General features: G+C 39.4%; 1 protein-coding gene across 7 annotated transcripts in view; it reads right to left on the bottom strand.

Annotated features, from left to right (window-relative positions):
- The window catches only part of MTA3 (metastasis associated 1 family member 3), a 230,301-nt gene that overhangs the window by 52,749 nt on the left and 160,512 nt on the right, over positions 1-17,040 (bottom strand). For all 7 annotated transcript variants that reach the window (XR_007150767.1, XM_047851954.1, XM_047851953.1 and 4 more), the window contains one exon: positions 534-722. Coding sequence is in view for 6 of the 7 variants with exons in the window: in XM_047851954.1 (XP_047707910.1) it covers positions 534-722 (189 nt within the window). In the remaining variant the exon portion in view is untranslated. The remainder of the gene's footprint in view (positions 1-533; positions 723-17,040) is intronic.

Here is a 17,040-nt window from a genome sequence, read left to right on the forward strand (position 1 = left end):
AAGCTTAATTAAAGAGAGCAATTCCATACATACAAGGAAAAAAGGAAGTACATAAAAGTAGACAAGATTATCTAGTATTTAAAATGCAAGTAAGAAACTATGTATCATTAAGAGGAGTCAAGGACGGAAACCCCATAAAGCAAATTTTCCATACTGCTTGCTACAGGTTGTTTCCATATTAAAGGGCCACATCAAACTCAGGCTCAACAATTAGTAAGATAACTAGAAAAATATAGAAGGTCCAAAGGAGAGCAACAAACTTAAAGCAGACCTCAGAAATATTTTGTGCAAATGGTCAGAAAAGCCATCCATATTTTAAACTTGGAACTCAGAGCCTCCTGATCCCAGGTCTTATAATTGCTTCCCAGAACAAATGTCAATTTCTCTCTCTGTAAGACTAGCCTTCATTCTATGTTGAGCAGATAAACATTACTACGTTGCAAGCTTGCTAAATGAATACTTTAAGGTTTACCAGCTTTTTAACAAAGATAAAATATTCCCATCCAACATTTTATGTGCAGTTTTCTACTTACAAAGTCTTGACGTATGTCATTGAAGTCTTTGCCATATTTTTCCAGTGCCTCTTCAAATAAACTAGCTTCAGAAGCTGACCACTCTTCCATTTCATCTCTGCATAAAACAGGCCCTCCAAGTGGTACTAAGACACTAATTGCACTGCTTAAATCATAGCTGTGCCTATACAATGTATCCATAGCATGAAACTAAAGAAAACAAACAAAATGGAGAGAAAAGATCAGTCAGAAATGCAAACTTGCCAGATTATTTAAGAACACGAATACTAAAATGCATGATGCACTGAATTAACACTAATTTTTAAGTATATTTTTTAAATATAAGTATATTTATAAGTATATTTAAGTATAAGTATATTTATAAGTATATTTAAGTATATTTTTTAAGTAACAAAGTTTTATTTTTTAATAAGGTTTTTTTTTTTTTAGGTTTTTTAGGTTTATTTTTTAAGTAACAAAATTAAGAAAAAATTTAAAAAACAGATTACCTATTTAAAATGTCATTTACTGATTTAAGAAAATGTTGATTTATAAGGTGTGTATTTAAAAAACTGCATTCAGGGGCGCCTGGGTGGCGCAGTCGGTTAAGCGTCCGACTTTGGCTCAGGTCACGATCTCGCGGTCCGGGAGTTCGAGCCCCGCGTCAGGCTCTGGGCTGATGGCTTGGAGCCTGGAGCCTGTTTCCGATTCTGTGTCTCCCTCTCTCTCTGCCCCTCCCCCCTTCATGCTCTGTCTCTCTCTGTCCCAAAAATAAATAACGTTGGAAAAAAAAAATTAAAAAAAAAAATAAATAAAAAACTGCATTCATTTGTTACAGTAACCTAACCATGAAAATCCAGGGCCTCCAGGCACAGGTACTAACTGGGAAGCCAGTAAGTTTCACCATCCTTTCAGTTAAAAGTGCCAGAATCACTTCACCTATTATACAGGGTTGTCACAGCCTTCCTTGACAAGGGAATAATAGATTATATACCAGACAGAGAAAAAATATTCCCAGGTTGGATTAAGACAATGATGCCCTAAGAACGAGAGTTACAGAAAACAATGGAATTGAGAATCAGGGTGACAAAACAGAACTACACATCCATGTTACACGAACAAAACAAAACACATATCCATGTAAAAACAGTAACTGGTTGAGATCTTCTAAGACCAAGAACAGATGACTAGGCTTGCTTGAATCAGCTAGGCTGGCATGGGTTTCCTACATATTTCAGGAGAGAATGATATAAAGAGTAATTTGAAACGAGGAAAAGATAGATTAGGATAATATACCTGTTTTTTTGCAAAAGTACCTTGGGTCTGGCTTATTTAAAACACATTCTTCTTCCCATCAGAAGCTGTGAAGAAACTTAGGTTCCAAAACTTTAAAGTTTGAAAAACCTGTGATGGTATTTCTACTGGAGAACCAGAAATTCATTCATAACATATACGCACATTTGTATATGTGGAAGGAAAAGTGCGGAACAGGGTGACTGGCTCTGCTGTGTCTGGATAAGCATGTAGGTGTGGCCCAGAATTGGTCGGCAAGGTGACCAAATCCTTACCAAGTGAGGACTAGTTCTATTTAAACTTTCTAACATATGGGGGCACCTGGGTGGCTCAGTCGGTTGAGCGTCCGACTTTGGCTCAGGTCATGATCTCACTGTTCGTGAGTTCAAGCCCCACATCTGGCTCTGCGCTGACAGCTCAGAGACTGCAGCCTGCTTCGGAGTCCGTGTCTCCCCCTCTCTCTGCCCCTTACGCCCACTCACGCTCTCTCTCTCTCTTTCTCTCTCAAAACTAAACATTAAAAAAAAAAATTTTTTTTAACTTTCTACCATATGAAAGCCAAGTCCCGCACCTTGTACACAGTATCTACTGATATTAAAATTTTCATAAATGGGGATAGTATCACATCCATGTGGCAACATGTCTCTTAAAATTTAGCTGGTGAGTTCCCTACTACTCATACAGGAGTATAAAATAAACTCAAATATCAACAAACACCTGTTAAAGAGAAAAAATCATTGGCTACAGTATGCATTAAAAAGACCCATTTATACTGTGATACATTAAGACACTGAATATGAATTTGTTGACAGAACTAAAGGTGGGATTCAGGACATAAAGACATGTTTAAGGTAACTAACTGCTTTAATAAGGATTAACATCTCTCTTAAATAAATCACTGGATTCTACAAAACAAAAGCAAGCAGGAATCTCATTATCTTTTCCTTAGTCATAATCACAGCTAGGACCACTGATCACGTATAGTCTTTTGCTGTATGTGTCACAATCATGGAATAACTTCAATTTTTAAGTGAATTTCTTCTCACCTTTCCACAACAACGGTTACAAAAATGTTAGAATTTTTGATCTTTGGATCTTTACTCTTTGCCTGTGCTCTGCAAACTTCATAATCAACGAAACCCCACTTTTCTAGCTAAACTTCTCACTTGACAGACTCATCAGTTTCACTGTACTGTGCACTGTTAAACAAGTTTACATCATTCCTGAAATTATTTAGTTCCTAGATAACTGATCTACAAAAATGAAAGCGAAGTTCAATAGCATGCAGGGATCCCTTCAATTACTAATATATTACTATAAACAGTTATTTTTGAAACTAAATTTACAATGGATAACAAAACTGAAGGTTAAATGGTATTCAAAATCAATAATTACACAAATTAACTTTGCTGCTGACATTCCTCAAGAGGTAGTAGTTCTTATAATTAACAGGTGCTCTGAAACCCAAAGTCACAAGACTAAATGAGTGTTTCTCAGCTGATATTATAGCAGCCACTCAAAGCATAAAAGGATCTTCGGTCTTTTGTTCACGCGAGGTGATGAAAAGGCTTCTCTTACAGGCACTTTTACAAATGACGATAGGCTATTATAGGGTTTCAAAGAACCAAAGTAACATCACAGGCGTTATAAGTGATTATGACCCAAATCTGAAGCGAACAGATTGTTTTAATGGTTCTGTTCCTCACGGAGCGTGTGTTACTGGACACCGAAGTCAGCAATGGCTTTCGGAAGACTAACCCCTGCACTGTCACAAATCAAGTGGAAAGAATGGGTCCAACTTATAGGCGACTGGAGGCTATGAAACCCCCAGAGTCCACTGGGGCTATGAAACGCAGCCCAGAGGAGAGCGCTGTCATGATCAGTATGTGTAGAAAAAAATCTACATCCCATCAGACGTATGCACTATGGAATTCCCAGGGAATAATTTTATTTAAATTGGTGACCAAATTCACAAAGGAAACCAGAGGACCACATTATGGGCTACAAGTCCATATTAACTCCATCTTTCTGACACACATAGGAGGCTCCTTCTGAATGGACTTTTATGGAGTTCAACATCACGCTAAAAAGCTGTAAGCGAAACACAGAATCTACCTTCTATAACATAACAGACAACATCAAGTGAAGACTCTCATAAACAGGCTAACACAAGACATAGGAGTCTGACATCTGACTTACGGTTTATCAGTAAGATAACAACAATTCCAAGAGCTAGACATGTAAGAGAACACACTGGAAGATTCCATTTATATGAACTTTGAGAAAAGTAACAATCAGTGGTGAGAGAAGTCAGAATAATGATTCCCTCAGAAGGAGGGGGCGATCATTGACTGGGAAGAGGCATGAGGGAATCTTTTGGGATTCTGGTAAAGTTCTTTACCTAGATCTGGGTGGTCGATTACATGAATGTATACATATACACAAGTTTGCAAACGATGCACCTGAGTGTACTGAATACACTTTACTGTGTATACGCCTCAATTTAAAGTAACACAAAGAATTTAAGGAGTAAATGTAAAACAACAGAAAGTCTTCCCTCCAGATAAATACTTTACAAAGATACCATGTTTTCAATAGAGATACAGATACACACAAGATCCATTCAAATCTAAATTTAAAAAATCATAAGAACTCAGCACAAGCTGTTCTCTCTGCCAAATAGTGGTGAAGGTGTTGTCATATTTCATCTCATTCATAACAGATGGAGATGACAAACAGAAGTATTTTCGGAGAAAGACTGACAATGAAAGCTTGGCAGTGAAATTCTCATCCTTCGCTCATTAAGTACGATCACACAACGGTAGACTGGATTATTATTCAGCAAATATTCACTCCCTCCCCTGGGCCTTCACAGAAGAGGAGTCTTCCACTCCACTGATGTGGAGCCTGGCCACGTGACCTGACTGGCAGATAAGATGTTCAAGATACTTGACAGAACAGAGCCCTGGCATGTGTTTGCATATCTAGGTTTGCCCTCTTGAGCTACTGGCTTTTGTCACCCGAGGAGGAGATACACATGGAGCAGATCTGGACTCACACTGTAGTTTGGCACCTAAATTGGCCCAGTCTAGTTCAGCAGAATCCTAGACAATCTGCAAAGGAGTATATAAGAAATTAATGCTTGTTGTTATAAGCCACTGAAATACTAGGCAGTGTAACAGATACTGTGTTTTTCCTTTTGAGAGTAAAGAACTTACTCACTCCGTGCTAGATGTGCTATCAGCAGACACCCTCAGCTGTCACCTTTGGAATGATTTCAATTCAAGAAAGAATCATCACCCAAGATCATGCCCTTTTCCTGGCACAGCCTTTATCCGATGATGGAGGAGTATACAGGCTCAGCCTGTCACCCGGATTTGGGACAACTCTTCGAAGTGTCCCGTGGAGTCGGCGGAGGCTTCAGGTATCATAGCCCACTTTCTTCCCCTGTTCAATCCTGCCTCCATCCCTCCTCTTCCACGGTTTTTTTTTTTTCTTAAATTTTTTAATGTTTATTTTTGAGAGAGAGAGAGAGAGAGACAGACAGACAGACAGAGAAAGGACGAACAGGGGAGGGGCAGAGGGAGAGGGAGACACAGAATCTGAAGCAGGCTCTAGGCTCTGAGCTGTCAGCACAGAGTCCGACGTGGGGCTCAAACTCACGAAACAGGAGATCATGACCTGAGCCAAAATTGGACGCTTAATCAACTGAGCCACCAGGCACCCCCCACAGGTTTTGATTCCTAATAAATTTCCTACATACAAATCTCTATCTTAGCCTGTTTCTCAGAAACCCAGCATGTAACATGTAGCATTATTTTGACAACAGCTAACTGATATACATACATATTCAATCCTAACTATTGATTTGGTCAGAATGTTACAAAAACTTTGCATGTGTACCTCCAGCACAAATTATAGCATTCAGAACACTAAATCTATTCAAAATTAATGAGCATATGGTTTTTCCCAAGCAGAAGGTGAATATAAACTCTCAGGAGTAAACCACAAACCATGATCAAAGCAAAACATTTTATATATATGTAAAAGAGAAGTATGCCATACATTCTCAAGTTTTGCTTCAATGCACAGTATTCAAAACAAAATCCCTCATTCATCATCAAATTTGTTAGGACTTAGTTGTCATTCACTCAAATCAATCTCCAAGACACCCTGAGTCATGTCCTCATGTGTATTCAGACCTTTTGATTATCACAGGAAAGCTACAGGGCTAGTAAGCCACTGTAACCCCATGGCCCTAAATGTCCTTTGCATGAGCAGAACTGAAAATTCTTCCCCCCTGGCTCTGATTCTAGACACAAACCAAATACAGTAAAACCTTGGATTGTGAGTAACTGGTTCTACGCGTGTTCTGCAGGACAAGAAAACATTTCTAATAAATTTTAACTTGATCAATGAACATTGTCTTGCAAAATGAGTAGTACATGATGCTGAACGTCACACGATCACAACTGAGCCAATGGTTCTTTCTTCCCTCTCTCTCGCGCGCGCTGTCTCTCTCGCGCTGTCTCTCTCTCTGCAGGATTGTGGACGATTGTCTCCCATGCTTGGATGCTTGGTCTCAGGCCACAGTGTTTGGCAGAAACCAGTGATTTTTCAGAACATTGGAAGGTGCCCACAGCTGGCACCAGTGTATTTTTTGTCACTTCAAAGCACCTATGGACAGTCCTTTGCTTTTCCATCCAAGACTAAGCTTAGCAATGCCATGCTTCATTCTAGGTCAGGCCGCCTGCAGATATAGGCCCTTTCCTCTGCTGCCTTATTGCCAGTCACATTAAATACAGTAGATGACAAGAGAGTATTATGTACTGCAGTCAACATCTGTTAGTGATAGTGAAAGTCGTCCTACACAATAACTTCCCCTCTCGTCTTCCTCACACCAGCCACGAAGGTTTTCAAAGGTAAGTATAGGCTAATTTGTTTATTCTTCTTTATATTTTATCTTTTCTTTATAATTTTGTAATGATTACAGCAGTGTAATCATTTTTATATGAATATTTTGGGGTTGTGGAATGAATCATCTGAGTTTCCATTATTTCTTATAGGGAAATTCATTTTGATATACAAGTGCTTTGGATTACAAGCCTGTTTCTGGAATGAATTATGCTCACAAACCAAGGGTTTACTGTAAAACAACTATGTGAGGACACTGAAAAACAACCAATGCAAGCAAGGGGAGACTAAAATAATTCAGGAAGAATATGTATGACACGTGAGCTTCCACAATGACTTAACCTTTACCTTTATGGCATTTTCTAGACAGAACAGACAAAAACAGAAAGCTTCCTTTGCATTAGGCCATGGTGAAAGTAAGACCCATGGAGCAAAATGCTGGGGAGGATTATATTGCAGGCCCTAAAGGAAATCACAATATAGTAAAAGAACTGGCCTATGTTTCTCTGACCACAACCCCCAAGGCAATTAAGATAAACTTATGAACCTCCTTTCCTTGGAAATTAACTCACAAGTAAATGCAAAATTATAAAGTAAATTAGGAAATACTTAGAACCAAATGATAATGAAAATACTACATATCAAACTTTAGGACATACAGAGGTACATTTATAATCGTAAATATTGATGATGGAAAACTAGACAAAGTTGATGGGCTAAAAAATCAGTCTTAAAAAGCTGGAATGGGAGGGGTGCCTGAGAGGCTCAGTTGGTTAAGCGTCTCACTCTTAATTTTGGCTCAGGTCATGATCTCAGAGTCGGGAGACTGAACCCCACGTCAAGCTCCCAACTGGGCATGGAACCTGCTTAAGATTCATATTCTCGGGGCGCCTGGGTGGCGCAGTCGGTTAAGCGTCCGACTTCAGCCAGGTCACGATCTCACGGTCCGTGAGTTCGAGCCCCGCGTCAGGCTCTGGGCTGATGGCTCAGAGCCTGGTGCCTGTTTCCGATTCTGTGTCTCCTTCTCTCTCTGCCCCTCCCCTGTTCATGCTCTGTCTCTCTCTGTCCCAAAAATAAATAAACGTTGAAAAAAAAAATTTTATATAAAAAAAAAGATTCATATTCTCTCATTCTGTCTCTCTCCCATACACACAACGCCCCCTGCCCCCCGTGCAAAAAAAAAGAAAAAAAAAAAAGCTGGAACAGGAATATCAGAGTAAAGCCTAAGATAAGTAGAAGGAGGAAAATAAACAGGAAAAAAAAAAAAAAACTAAATAGAAAACATGTAATAATAAAAAAAAACATACAGGGGCACCTGGGTGGCTCAGTCGGTTGAGTGTCCGACTTCGGCTCAGGTCATGATCTCACAGTTCGTGGGTTCGAGCCCCGCGTCGGGCTCTGTGCTGACAGATCGGAGCCTGGAGCCTGCTTTGGATTCTATGCCTCCCTTTCTCTCTGCCCCAACCCACTTGCATTCTGTCTCTGTCTCTCTCAAAAATAAATAAACATTAAAAAAAATTTTTTTTTTAAAAAGGGGAGCCTGAGTGGCTCAGTCGGTTCAGAGTCTGACTTCGGCTCAGGTCATGATCTCGTGGTCTGTGAGTTTGAGCCCCGTGTCAGGCTCTGTGCTAACAGCTCAGAGCCTGGAGTCTGCTTCAGATTCTGTGGCTCCCTCTCTCTCTGCCCCTCCCCCGCTCATGCTCTGTCTCTCTCTCTCTCTCTCTCTCTCTCTCTCTCTCTCTCTCTGCCAAAAATAAACATTAAAAAAATGTTTTTTAATTAAAAAAAACATACAAAAAAATCAACTCAATTAAAATCTCACTCTTTTAGATAATAAAAAAGAAAAGAAAAATCTGGCAAAACTGTCAAAAAAAATGGGAAATGACATACATAAACAATAACAATGAAAAGCTACTTATAACTGGAGACTTACCAATTTATTCTAGTTAAAGAATACTCCGAAAACTTATGTTGATAAATTTGAAAAGTTAGGGTGAAATGGAAATTCTCCTGACTTAACTGACCAAAATGGACTTAAGTAAAATAAAAACTTATTTTAATTATAAATCAAATTATAACCACAACCCAAACTAAGGGATGTTCTACAAAATAAATGGCCTGTACTTTGAAAATGCCACGTCATGAAAGACAGAAAGAATGAGGAACTGTTCTGGACTGAAAGAAATTAAAATGATATAACTAAATGCAATAAATGATTTTCAAGGGGATCTTAAAGCAGAAAAAAATTTTTTTCTTTTGTTATAATGAACATAACTGGAACAACTAGAAAATCTCACTAAAGCCTCTAGATTAGATAACAGTGCTACAGTAACATTCATTTCCTGCCTCAGTGATATACTTAGAAGGAAGAAAAATTTCATGTTTCATATGATTTACTGCAGTGGTAGTCTTATTAGTTTTAATTCTAATTTATAGCCTTGAGAACATGGACAGTACTCTTAAATTTTAAGAAATCGTGTTTTAAAAAAATTACATGAATTCTCAGTTCATCAATTTTACACTCATTTTGAAGACTAGATTTCTAACGTAAGCCGATAAACCTAAAATTTTAATCTGAAGATTTATATATTCTGCAGACTACAATTCCTTTAAATGCTGTAATGACCATGAATTGCAATCTATCCTCAAATTCCCAGTACCCTCAATGCCCTAAATGAAATACGTAATTTCAACAGGACTCACAAAGGAAGAGAATGAAATGCAGGATTAATGGCTAGCAATTTTACAAAGAGTTAATATCTGAAGAATAAAATTACTGTTGGTTAAGTCAACTTTCTATTTTCAAGAAAATAAGTTACTTACTTTTTCTAAGTTTTTCTTGAAAAAATTTTTATCGTAAAAATTATAGCTTGTTTTAAGGGGAAGATCTTTATTATTTTTTTAAAGTTTATTTTTTATTTTTTTATTTTTTTATTTTTTTTGGGACAGAGAGAGACAGAGCATGAACGGGGGAGGGGCAGAGAGAGAGGGAGACACAGAATCGGAAACAGGCTCCAGGCTCCGAGCCATCAGCCCAGAGCCTGACGCGGGGCTCGAACTCACGGACGGCGAGATCGTGACCTGGCTGAAGTCGGACGCTTAACCGACTGCGCCACCCAGGCGCCCCTTAAAGTTTATTTTTGAGAGAAAAAGAGACAGAGCACAAGCAGGGGAAGGGGCAGAGAGAGAGAAGGAGACACAGAATCTTAAGCAGACTCCAGGCCTGCATCAGCCCAAAGCCTGACGTGGGACTTGAACTTGAACCAGGAGATCATGACCTGAGCCGAAGTTGGACGCTTAACCGACTGAGCCACCGAGGCACCCTTAAGGGGAAGATCTTTATATCATATAATTCTTCATATCAAATTCTATATTCTTGGGACAGGTACATCTGCAATTTGTAGTTATGCCTGTATACCCTCTTCTTGTCAACAGATAACCCCCTGAAGCAGTACAGATAGGTTTCATAGTATTATTCCCATTGTGGATGAGGAAACTCAGGCACGGGGAGGCTACATAACTTGTAGAAGATGAAATGGATCATAAGCTATAGGTCCAGGGGGAAAAAAAAACCCAGAGAATCATAAAAGTATATCCACTTGTACACCCATGTTCATAGCAGTATTATTCATAATAGCCAAAACGTAGAAGGAACCTAAGTTTCTACTGAATAAACACAATGTGGTATATGCGTACGATAAAATACTACGCAGCCTTGAAAAGGAAGGAAACGATGACACATAGGACAATATGGATGAACCTGAAGACATTATGCTAAGTGAAATCAGCACGTCACAGAAGGGCGAATACCGTGTGGTCCCCCTCCAATGAAGTACCCAGAGTAGTCAAAATCACAGCAACAGAAATCAGAATGGTGGTTGCTAAGGGCTGGGGAATAGGGAGTTGTTATTTAATGAGTACAGAGTTTCAGTTGGGGAAGACGAAAACATCCTGGTGATGGCTGCACAAGAGTGTGAATACTTAATGCGAGAGAACAATACGCTTAAAAATGGCTAAAATGGCAAACTTTTATGTTGTGTATATTTTACCACAGTTTTTAAACAAGTATGTCCAGTGCCAGAAACTTTCTATAACTCCTGGTCTTTAGACCGTGTGTGTTCAGCTCTGGTGACACAATGAAATTATTTTCAAATATATATCACTCGTAGTGATGAGATGCATTCAAAAAAGACCTATTAACATGCTAGATAACATTTTAATAGAAATAACATACTCCAATGACCTATTTTAATAAGAACCTATTGTCTTATGTCCCAGAGAGAGAAACTAATTTATTCATCCTCAGATATTTACTGAACACCTAGTAAATATATCCCAGGAACTATGCTTGGTACTGGGAATTCAACAGTGAGGAAAAACAGGTATGGTCACTATATTGATGAATACTACAAGCTGATATGTAGGGAAGGGGAAGAAGAGAGAGATACATGTTAATGAAATAATCACAAAAACAAGTGTTTAATTACAAATAATTAACATGGAGGAATGTTGTTGTGTCTCTCTCCATGAGCACACCACAAGAGTAACCTGCCCTAGACGGATAGATTAGACACAATTTGAAAACAGATTAAGAGTCAATTAGGTGGTGGGGCACCTGGGTGGCTCAGTTGTTTAAGTGGCCAACTCTTGGTTTTGGATCAGGTCACGATCTCACCTTTTGTGGGTTCGAGCCCAGCACTGGGCTCTACACTGTCAGGGCAGGGCCTGCTCAGGATTCTCTCTCTCCCTCTCTCTCTGCCCCTCCCCCACTAGTTAGTTCTCTCTCTCTCTCTTTCTCTCTCTCTCTCTCTTTCAAAATAAATAAATAAATTTGGGGAGCCTAGGTGGCTCAGTTGGTTAAACGTCCAACTTCCACTCAGGTCATGATTTTGTGGTCCATGAGTTCAAATGCCACATCAGGCTCTGTGCTGACAGCTCAGAGCCTGGAGCCTCTTCAGATTCTGTGTCTCCCTCTTTCTCTGCCCCTCCCCTGCTCACAGTCTGTCTCTGTCTCTCTCTCAAAAGTAAACAAACATTTTTTTAAAAACCCTTAAAAATAAATAAATAAATAAATAAATAAATAAATAAATAAATAAATAACAGTTAATTACATGGGGCTATGAGAGCATCCAAGCAAAGGGAACTAAAGTTGCAAAGGTCCTGTGGCAGGAGACAGACCACAGAATCAAAGGAAGGCTGGCTGGAGCCCAGAAGACATAGAGGAAAGGCTGGGGTACAGGACAGGACAGACTGGCCGGGCAAACCCCCACAACTTTTTTTGACTCTTTTAAGGATCTGGGTTTTTATCCTGAAAGCAATTAGAGGCCAGTAAAAGGATGTAAGATAGGAGACAGCAAAATAAAAATTGCATTTTAAAAAGATCAGATAGAATTAGAGATATCCCAGAATGCAGTCTTCTCCCTAGGAAATCAACACAGCCTGACCTTTCTCAGAACCAGACTCAGCATCAAAAATCCTGTTTCTAGTACTGAGTCTGTCAGAAATTAAATATGAATCTTTATAGAAGTTACTTCACCATTATCTCTAATATGATCTATACTGGAAGATTTTTGAGGCCCCAAACAACACAAAAAGCTCTTTTTCTTAGATCTTTTCCTCCAACTTGCTTTAGTCCTCAGAATTCAAGGAAAAGAGAAATCTAGCACTTCTTTAATTACCTGTTTTCCGAGACCGAGGCTATGCTCTGGCGATAGCTCCCTACCAATGCACATGGCACCCTCTGCCCCGTAACAGGCCTGGCCCTCCGCCAACTACCTACAGACCACTTCGGGGTTTACTGTGTTCTAAAGGATTTTGTTTCCACAACGGGGCGAAGGGAGGTCAATGTAGGTTGTAAACTGATTGTTTTTTTCTTTGCCTATTGTACAAAGGACACTTTACATCTTAATGAAATGAGGGTGAAATCTAGGAAGCCTCCATGACAACTTAAGTGTTGTAACAATTATAAATCTTATCATGTTTCTTAGACTAGCACTGTTTGAAATTCAGTCTAGCTATGATTGTAACAGGTCTCAAAATAAGGAAGTCAGACCTAGCAATCTGCAGGCATCTTAATTACCTGCTCCCCAAACATTACTGGTGATTTGACAAGTAGCATGCGGAGTCTAGGATAAACAGATGCTTCAGATTAAGAATGCTGACAGTCAGCTGCAGTCCCTTACAGGAAAAGCCACAGTGAAAATCACCTAGGACAGACCACTGGAGTTCCCACAGTTCTGTAACCGTGCCCTCTCTGCAGTAAGAAGTCTTCAGAGAAAGTCTGGTCACCTGATGGAGAAAGGTACTAACCACATCTGTATAGGTCTGAAAACACTGAAAGAAAAATAAGAACCTAACTCTCCAAATTCAACTGAATGATGAATCTAATTTTCATTTATTTTTTTAAATCCAATTTTCATTTCATGGTACAAAACAACTTACCAGCTTCTCATATGATCTTTTTTGGAAAACAATCTGCAAAACTTACATTATCAATGTACAAGTAATCAACTTTTAACCACTCCCATTCATTTCCATACAGGTGCCCCAGGATTTTACTTGTTAACATCAAAGAGGAAGGCATGAAGCTACCAGGCAAAGAGGACTAAAGGTGCAGGACATGGCATCTGAAATCACAAAGTGCATCAATTTCCTCTTGCTTTTGTGACTTCTGAAAGTTATCAATTTCATGGCACTGAAAGTAATCTAGACACAAGAGCAACATATAGAAAGAGTCCAAGTACAGCTGAACCTAGCGTCCGTTAGAGCAGGAAACCAAAGCATTTCAATGTTGCAGACAGAAGACCAGATCTTCAGCACTGCCTAATCCGATGCAAACAATAACAATGATTTTTAAACCCAAGCCATTTTAAGGAGAGTGAAACAAAAAAGATGTAATCTGGGAGAGAGAATCTCAGGTAGGAGTCAAGAACAGATCCAAATCCTGTCTCTGAAACTGAAACCAGCTGTACAAACATGACAAACACAATTCCCTGAGCCTCTGAGTACACTTCTGCTTTAAAAAGTAACAATTACAGGGGTGGCTGGGTGGCTCAGTTGGTTAAGTGTCTGACTCTGGATTTCAGCTCAGGTCTGATACCAGGGTTGTGGGATTGAGCCCCACATCACATCAGGCTCCACGCTAAGCACAGAGCCTGCTTAATATTCTCTTTCTCCCTCTGCCTCTCTCGCCCACTCCCGCACTCTTTCTCTCTCTAAAATAAAAAGAAGCAACAATTATAGTAGTAAACAATTTAAGATGGTAGATATAACACAAAGTGTCTTCCTAAGTGCTGAATACTAAAAGAAAAAAAAAACAGAAGAAATGCAAACATTGGAGGGTGTGAAAGCATCCAGCCAGAAGGAACATGTAGGCAAGTGCTGCAAAAGATAAACACAAAATGATGTTTAAACTAATTAAAGTACATAGGTTGTGTTCTCTTTAAAATGCTTCTTTTATAACCCGCCTTCACTGACAGAAATAAATACCGAATCTTTAAAAACTCTGCCCTCTTAGGGGGCACCTGGGTGGCTCAGCTGGTTAAGTATTTGACTTTGGCTCAGGTCATGATCTCACAGCTCAGGAGTTTGAGCCCCACATCGGGCTTTGTGCTGACAGCTCAGAGCCTGGAGCCTGCTTCGGATCCTGTCTCCCTCTTTCTCTCTCTGCTCCTCCTGAGCTCGTGCTCAGTCTCTCAAAAATAAACAAACATTTAAAATAAAATAAAGACTCTGCCTTCTTCCAAAAGAAATTCACCCGCTGTCCCACCAGTCACCACCAGTGGGAAGCAGAGAGTTGCTGCAGCCCGAGGCTCACATACCTGCTCTTCACCTGTTCACACCTATCTTCAGGCAAATCAGCCCCAACTATCACAGAGCTCTGTACCATCTCAGGAACAGGTTCTCCCTTGTCACTCCTCAGAGGGTGGAGGGAATCTGCTGCACTACAACAGGGTGAGCATCCCCAGTTATAATCTGGGAAGCATTATCTCAGAAGATGAGTGTTAAACCATAAGAGAGTAGCTATGTAAGTAACAGTATATCTATACAAGGCACAATCACACAACATTAAAAAAAAAAAATTCCAGATTCTCATGATGATATGAAAAAGTATTTATTTTATATTGTTAGGGAATATGTGGTGGGGGAGGCAAAGTACAAAACTCTGATTTAAATGACTTCCACTATGTGTTAAAAAAAAGTTCACATGGGGGCACCTGGGTGGCTCGGCCAGTTGAGCATCCAACTTTGGCTCAGGTCATGATGTCAAGATTCGTGAGTTCGAGCCCCATGTTGGGCTCTGTGCTGACAGTTTGGAGCCTGGAGCCTGCTTCAAATTCTGTGTCTCCCTGTCTCTCTGCCCCTTCCCCACTCGTGCTCTCTCTCTCTCTCTCTCACTCAAGAATAAACATTAAAAAAAAAGAAAAAGAAAAAAAACGTTCATGTGGGGCTTATCAGCTTTTGTATAATGTGGTACTTGTGCAGGGACAGATCAACAAAACAGAGGAGAAGAGATAACAAATCCAGAAGCAAGCCTAAGCATATCTAAAACCTTGAAAAAAGAGGAAGGAAGGATTACAAAATCACGAGGACAACAAATTCAATAAAAGGTATTGAGATGACTATTTTCCATATGGAAAAAAAGACTCCTATACCTCATTCAAGTCTCAAAAATAGACTCCAGATAGATTTATAATCACGAATATGAATACTATTTTTAAACTGTTAGAAAAAAACAATGACACAAGTGAAGAATGGACAAAGGATATGAATCTAAAATACAAAGAAAAACCACGAAGAGTCAATAAACAAGAAAACCTGCTTAACCTTATTAAGAAATACAAATTAAAATGAGGGAAGCATCAGGTTAGTAAAAATCTTAGTCTGAAAATACCCAATGTTGAAGCCAATGTAAGAAAATGGATGAGGACAAGAAAACACTCATTGACTGCTTGTGGGATTATAAATGTCTACCAGGGCACCTGGGTGGCTCAGTCGGTTGTGTCTGACTGTTGATTTCGGCTCAGGTCATGATCTCACGGTTTGTGAGATCGAGCCCTGCATAGGGTTCTGCCTTAACAGGGCAGAGCCTGCTTGGGATTCTCTCTCTCCCTTCTCTCTGCCCCTCTCCATCACATGCTAGTGCGCGCGCGCACACACACTCTGTCTCTCTCAAAATAAACACACATTTTAAAAATAAATACATAAATTTATTTTTGCCTTGTGTAGAATAAGTTGGCTGTGTTTGGGCAAATCCAAAGTGATCAGTGCCCTATGAATCACTATGAATAACTATTCCCATTCTAGTTATGCCAGAGAGTTCACATACACACTCACAAAGGGTATGTGTTGGGATTTTCAATGCAGCATTATGGGTAGTAGCAAATGAAAAATGTTTTGAAGGAGTCCAGATGTTCATCGGAAAGAGAATACATAAGTAATGTGGTGTAGTATTCCATGAAGGAGTACTACAAATACTACCCAGTGGTTAAAATGAGTGAACTAGGGGTAAAAAAAAAAAAAAAATTAGGGGCACCTGGGTGGTTCAGTCGGTTAAGAGTCTGACTTCGGCCCAGGCCATGATCTCACAGTTCATGAGTTCAAGCCCCGAGTCAGGCTCTGTGCTGCCAGCTCAGAGCCTGGAGCCTGCTTTGGATTCTGTGTCTCCCTCACTCTCTCTGCCCCTCCCCAGCTCATACTCGTACTCTGTCTCTGTCAAAAATAAATAAACTTAAATAAAATAAAATAAAATAAAATAAAATAAAATAGAGTGAACTAGGTATGTGTTTATTAACATGGCTAGAGAGCAGTAAGAGGCAAAGAGCAAAATGTCACAGAGTAAATTGAAACCCATGCAAAACAAACTTTATGTTGTTTTCAGACACACCAATACATAGTGGAACCAGAAAAACTAGAGACACAGCAAATCTGTTATAGTGGCTGCCGCTTGACAGGAGGCAAGGGTGATGGGCATTAGAGGTACAGATAGAGGATGCAGAATAGGACTAGGGAGAGAGTATGAGAAATTATAATTGTTGAGATTTTTTTTAATCCAAAGAACGAAAACACTAACATTTGTTTGGGGTGGCTCAATACATTATCCTCCGTACTGTTCTGTAATTTGCGGGTATTACTGTTCATAATACACGAAGAGTGGCTGAAAGGAAATATTACGAAATGGTAAGAATATTTCCCTCTGGATAATGAGTACAAGACTTTTTTTTTTTTTGCCTGCTGCTGTACTAAATTTTGCAATTTTTCATAATAAGCATACACTAATTTTATAATTGGGAGAAAAATCTTGAACGTAGAAAAATATACA

The sequence above is a fragment of the Prionailurus viverrinus genome, chromosome A3, assembly GCF_022837055.1.
Source record: "Prionailurus viverrinus isolate Anna chromosome A3, UM_Priviv_1.0, whole genome shotgun sequence".
NCBI lineage: Eukaryota > Metazoa > Chordata > Mammalia > Carnivora > Felidae > Prionailurus > Prionailurus viverrinus.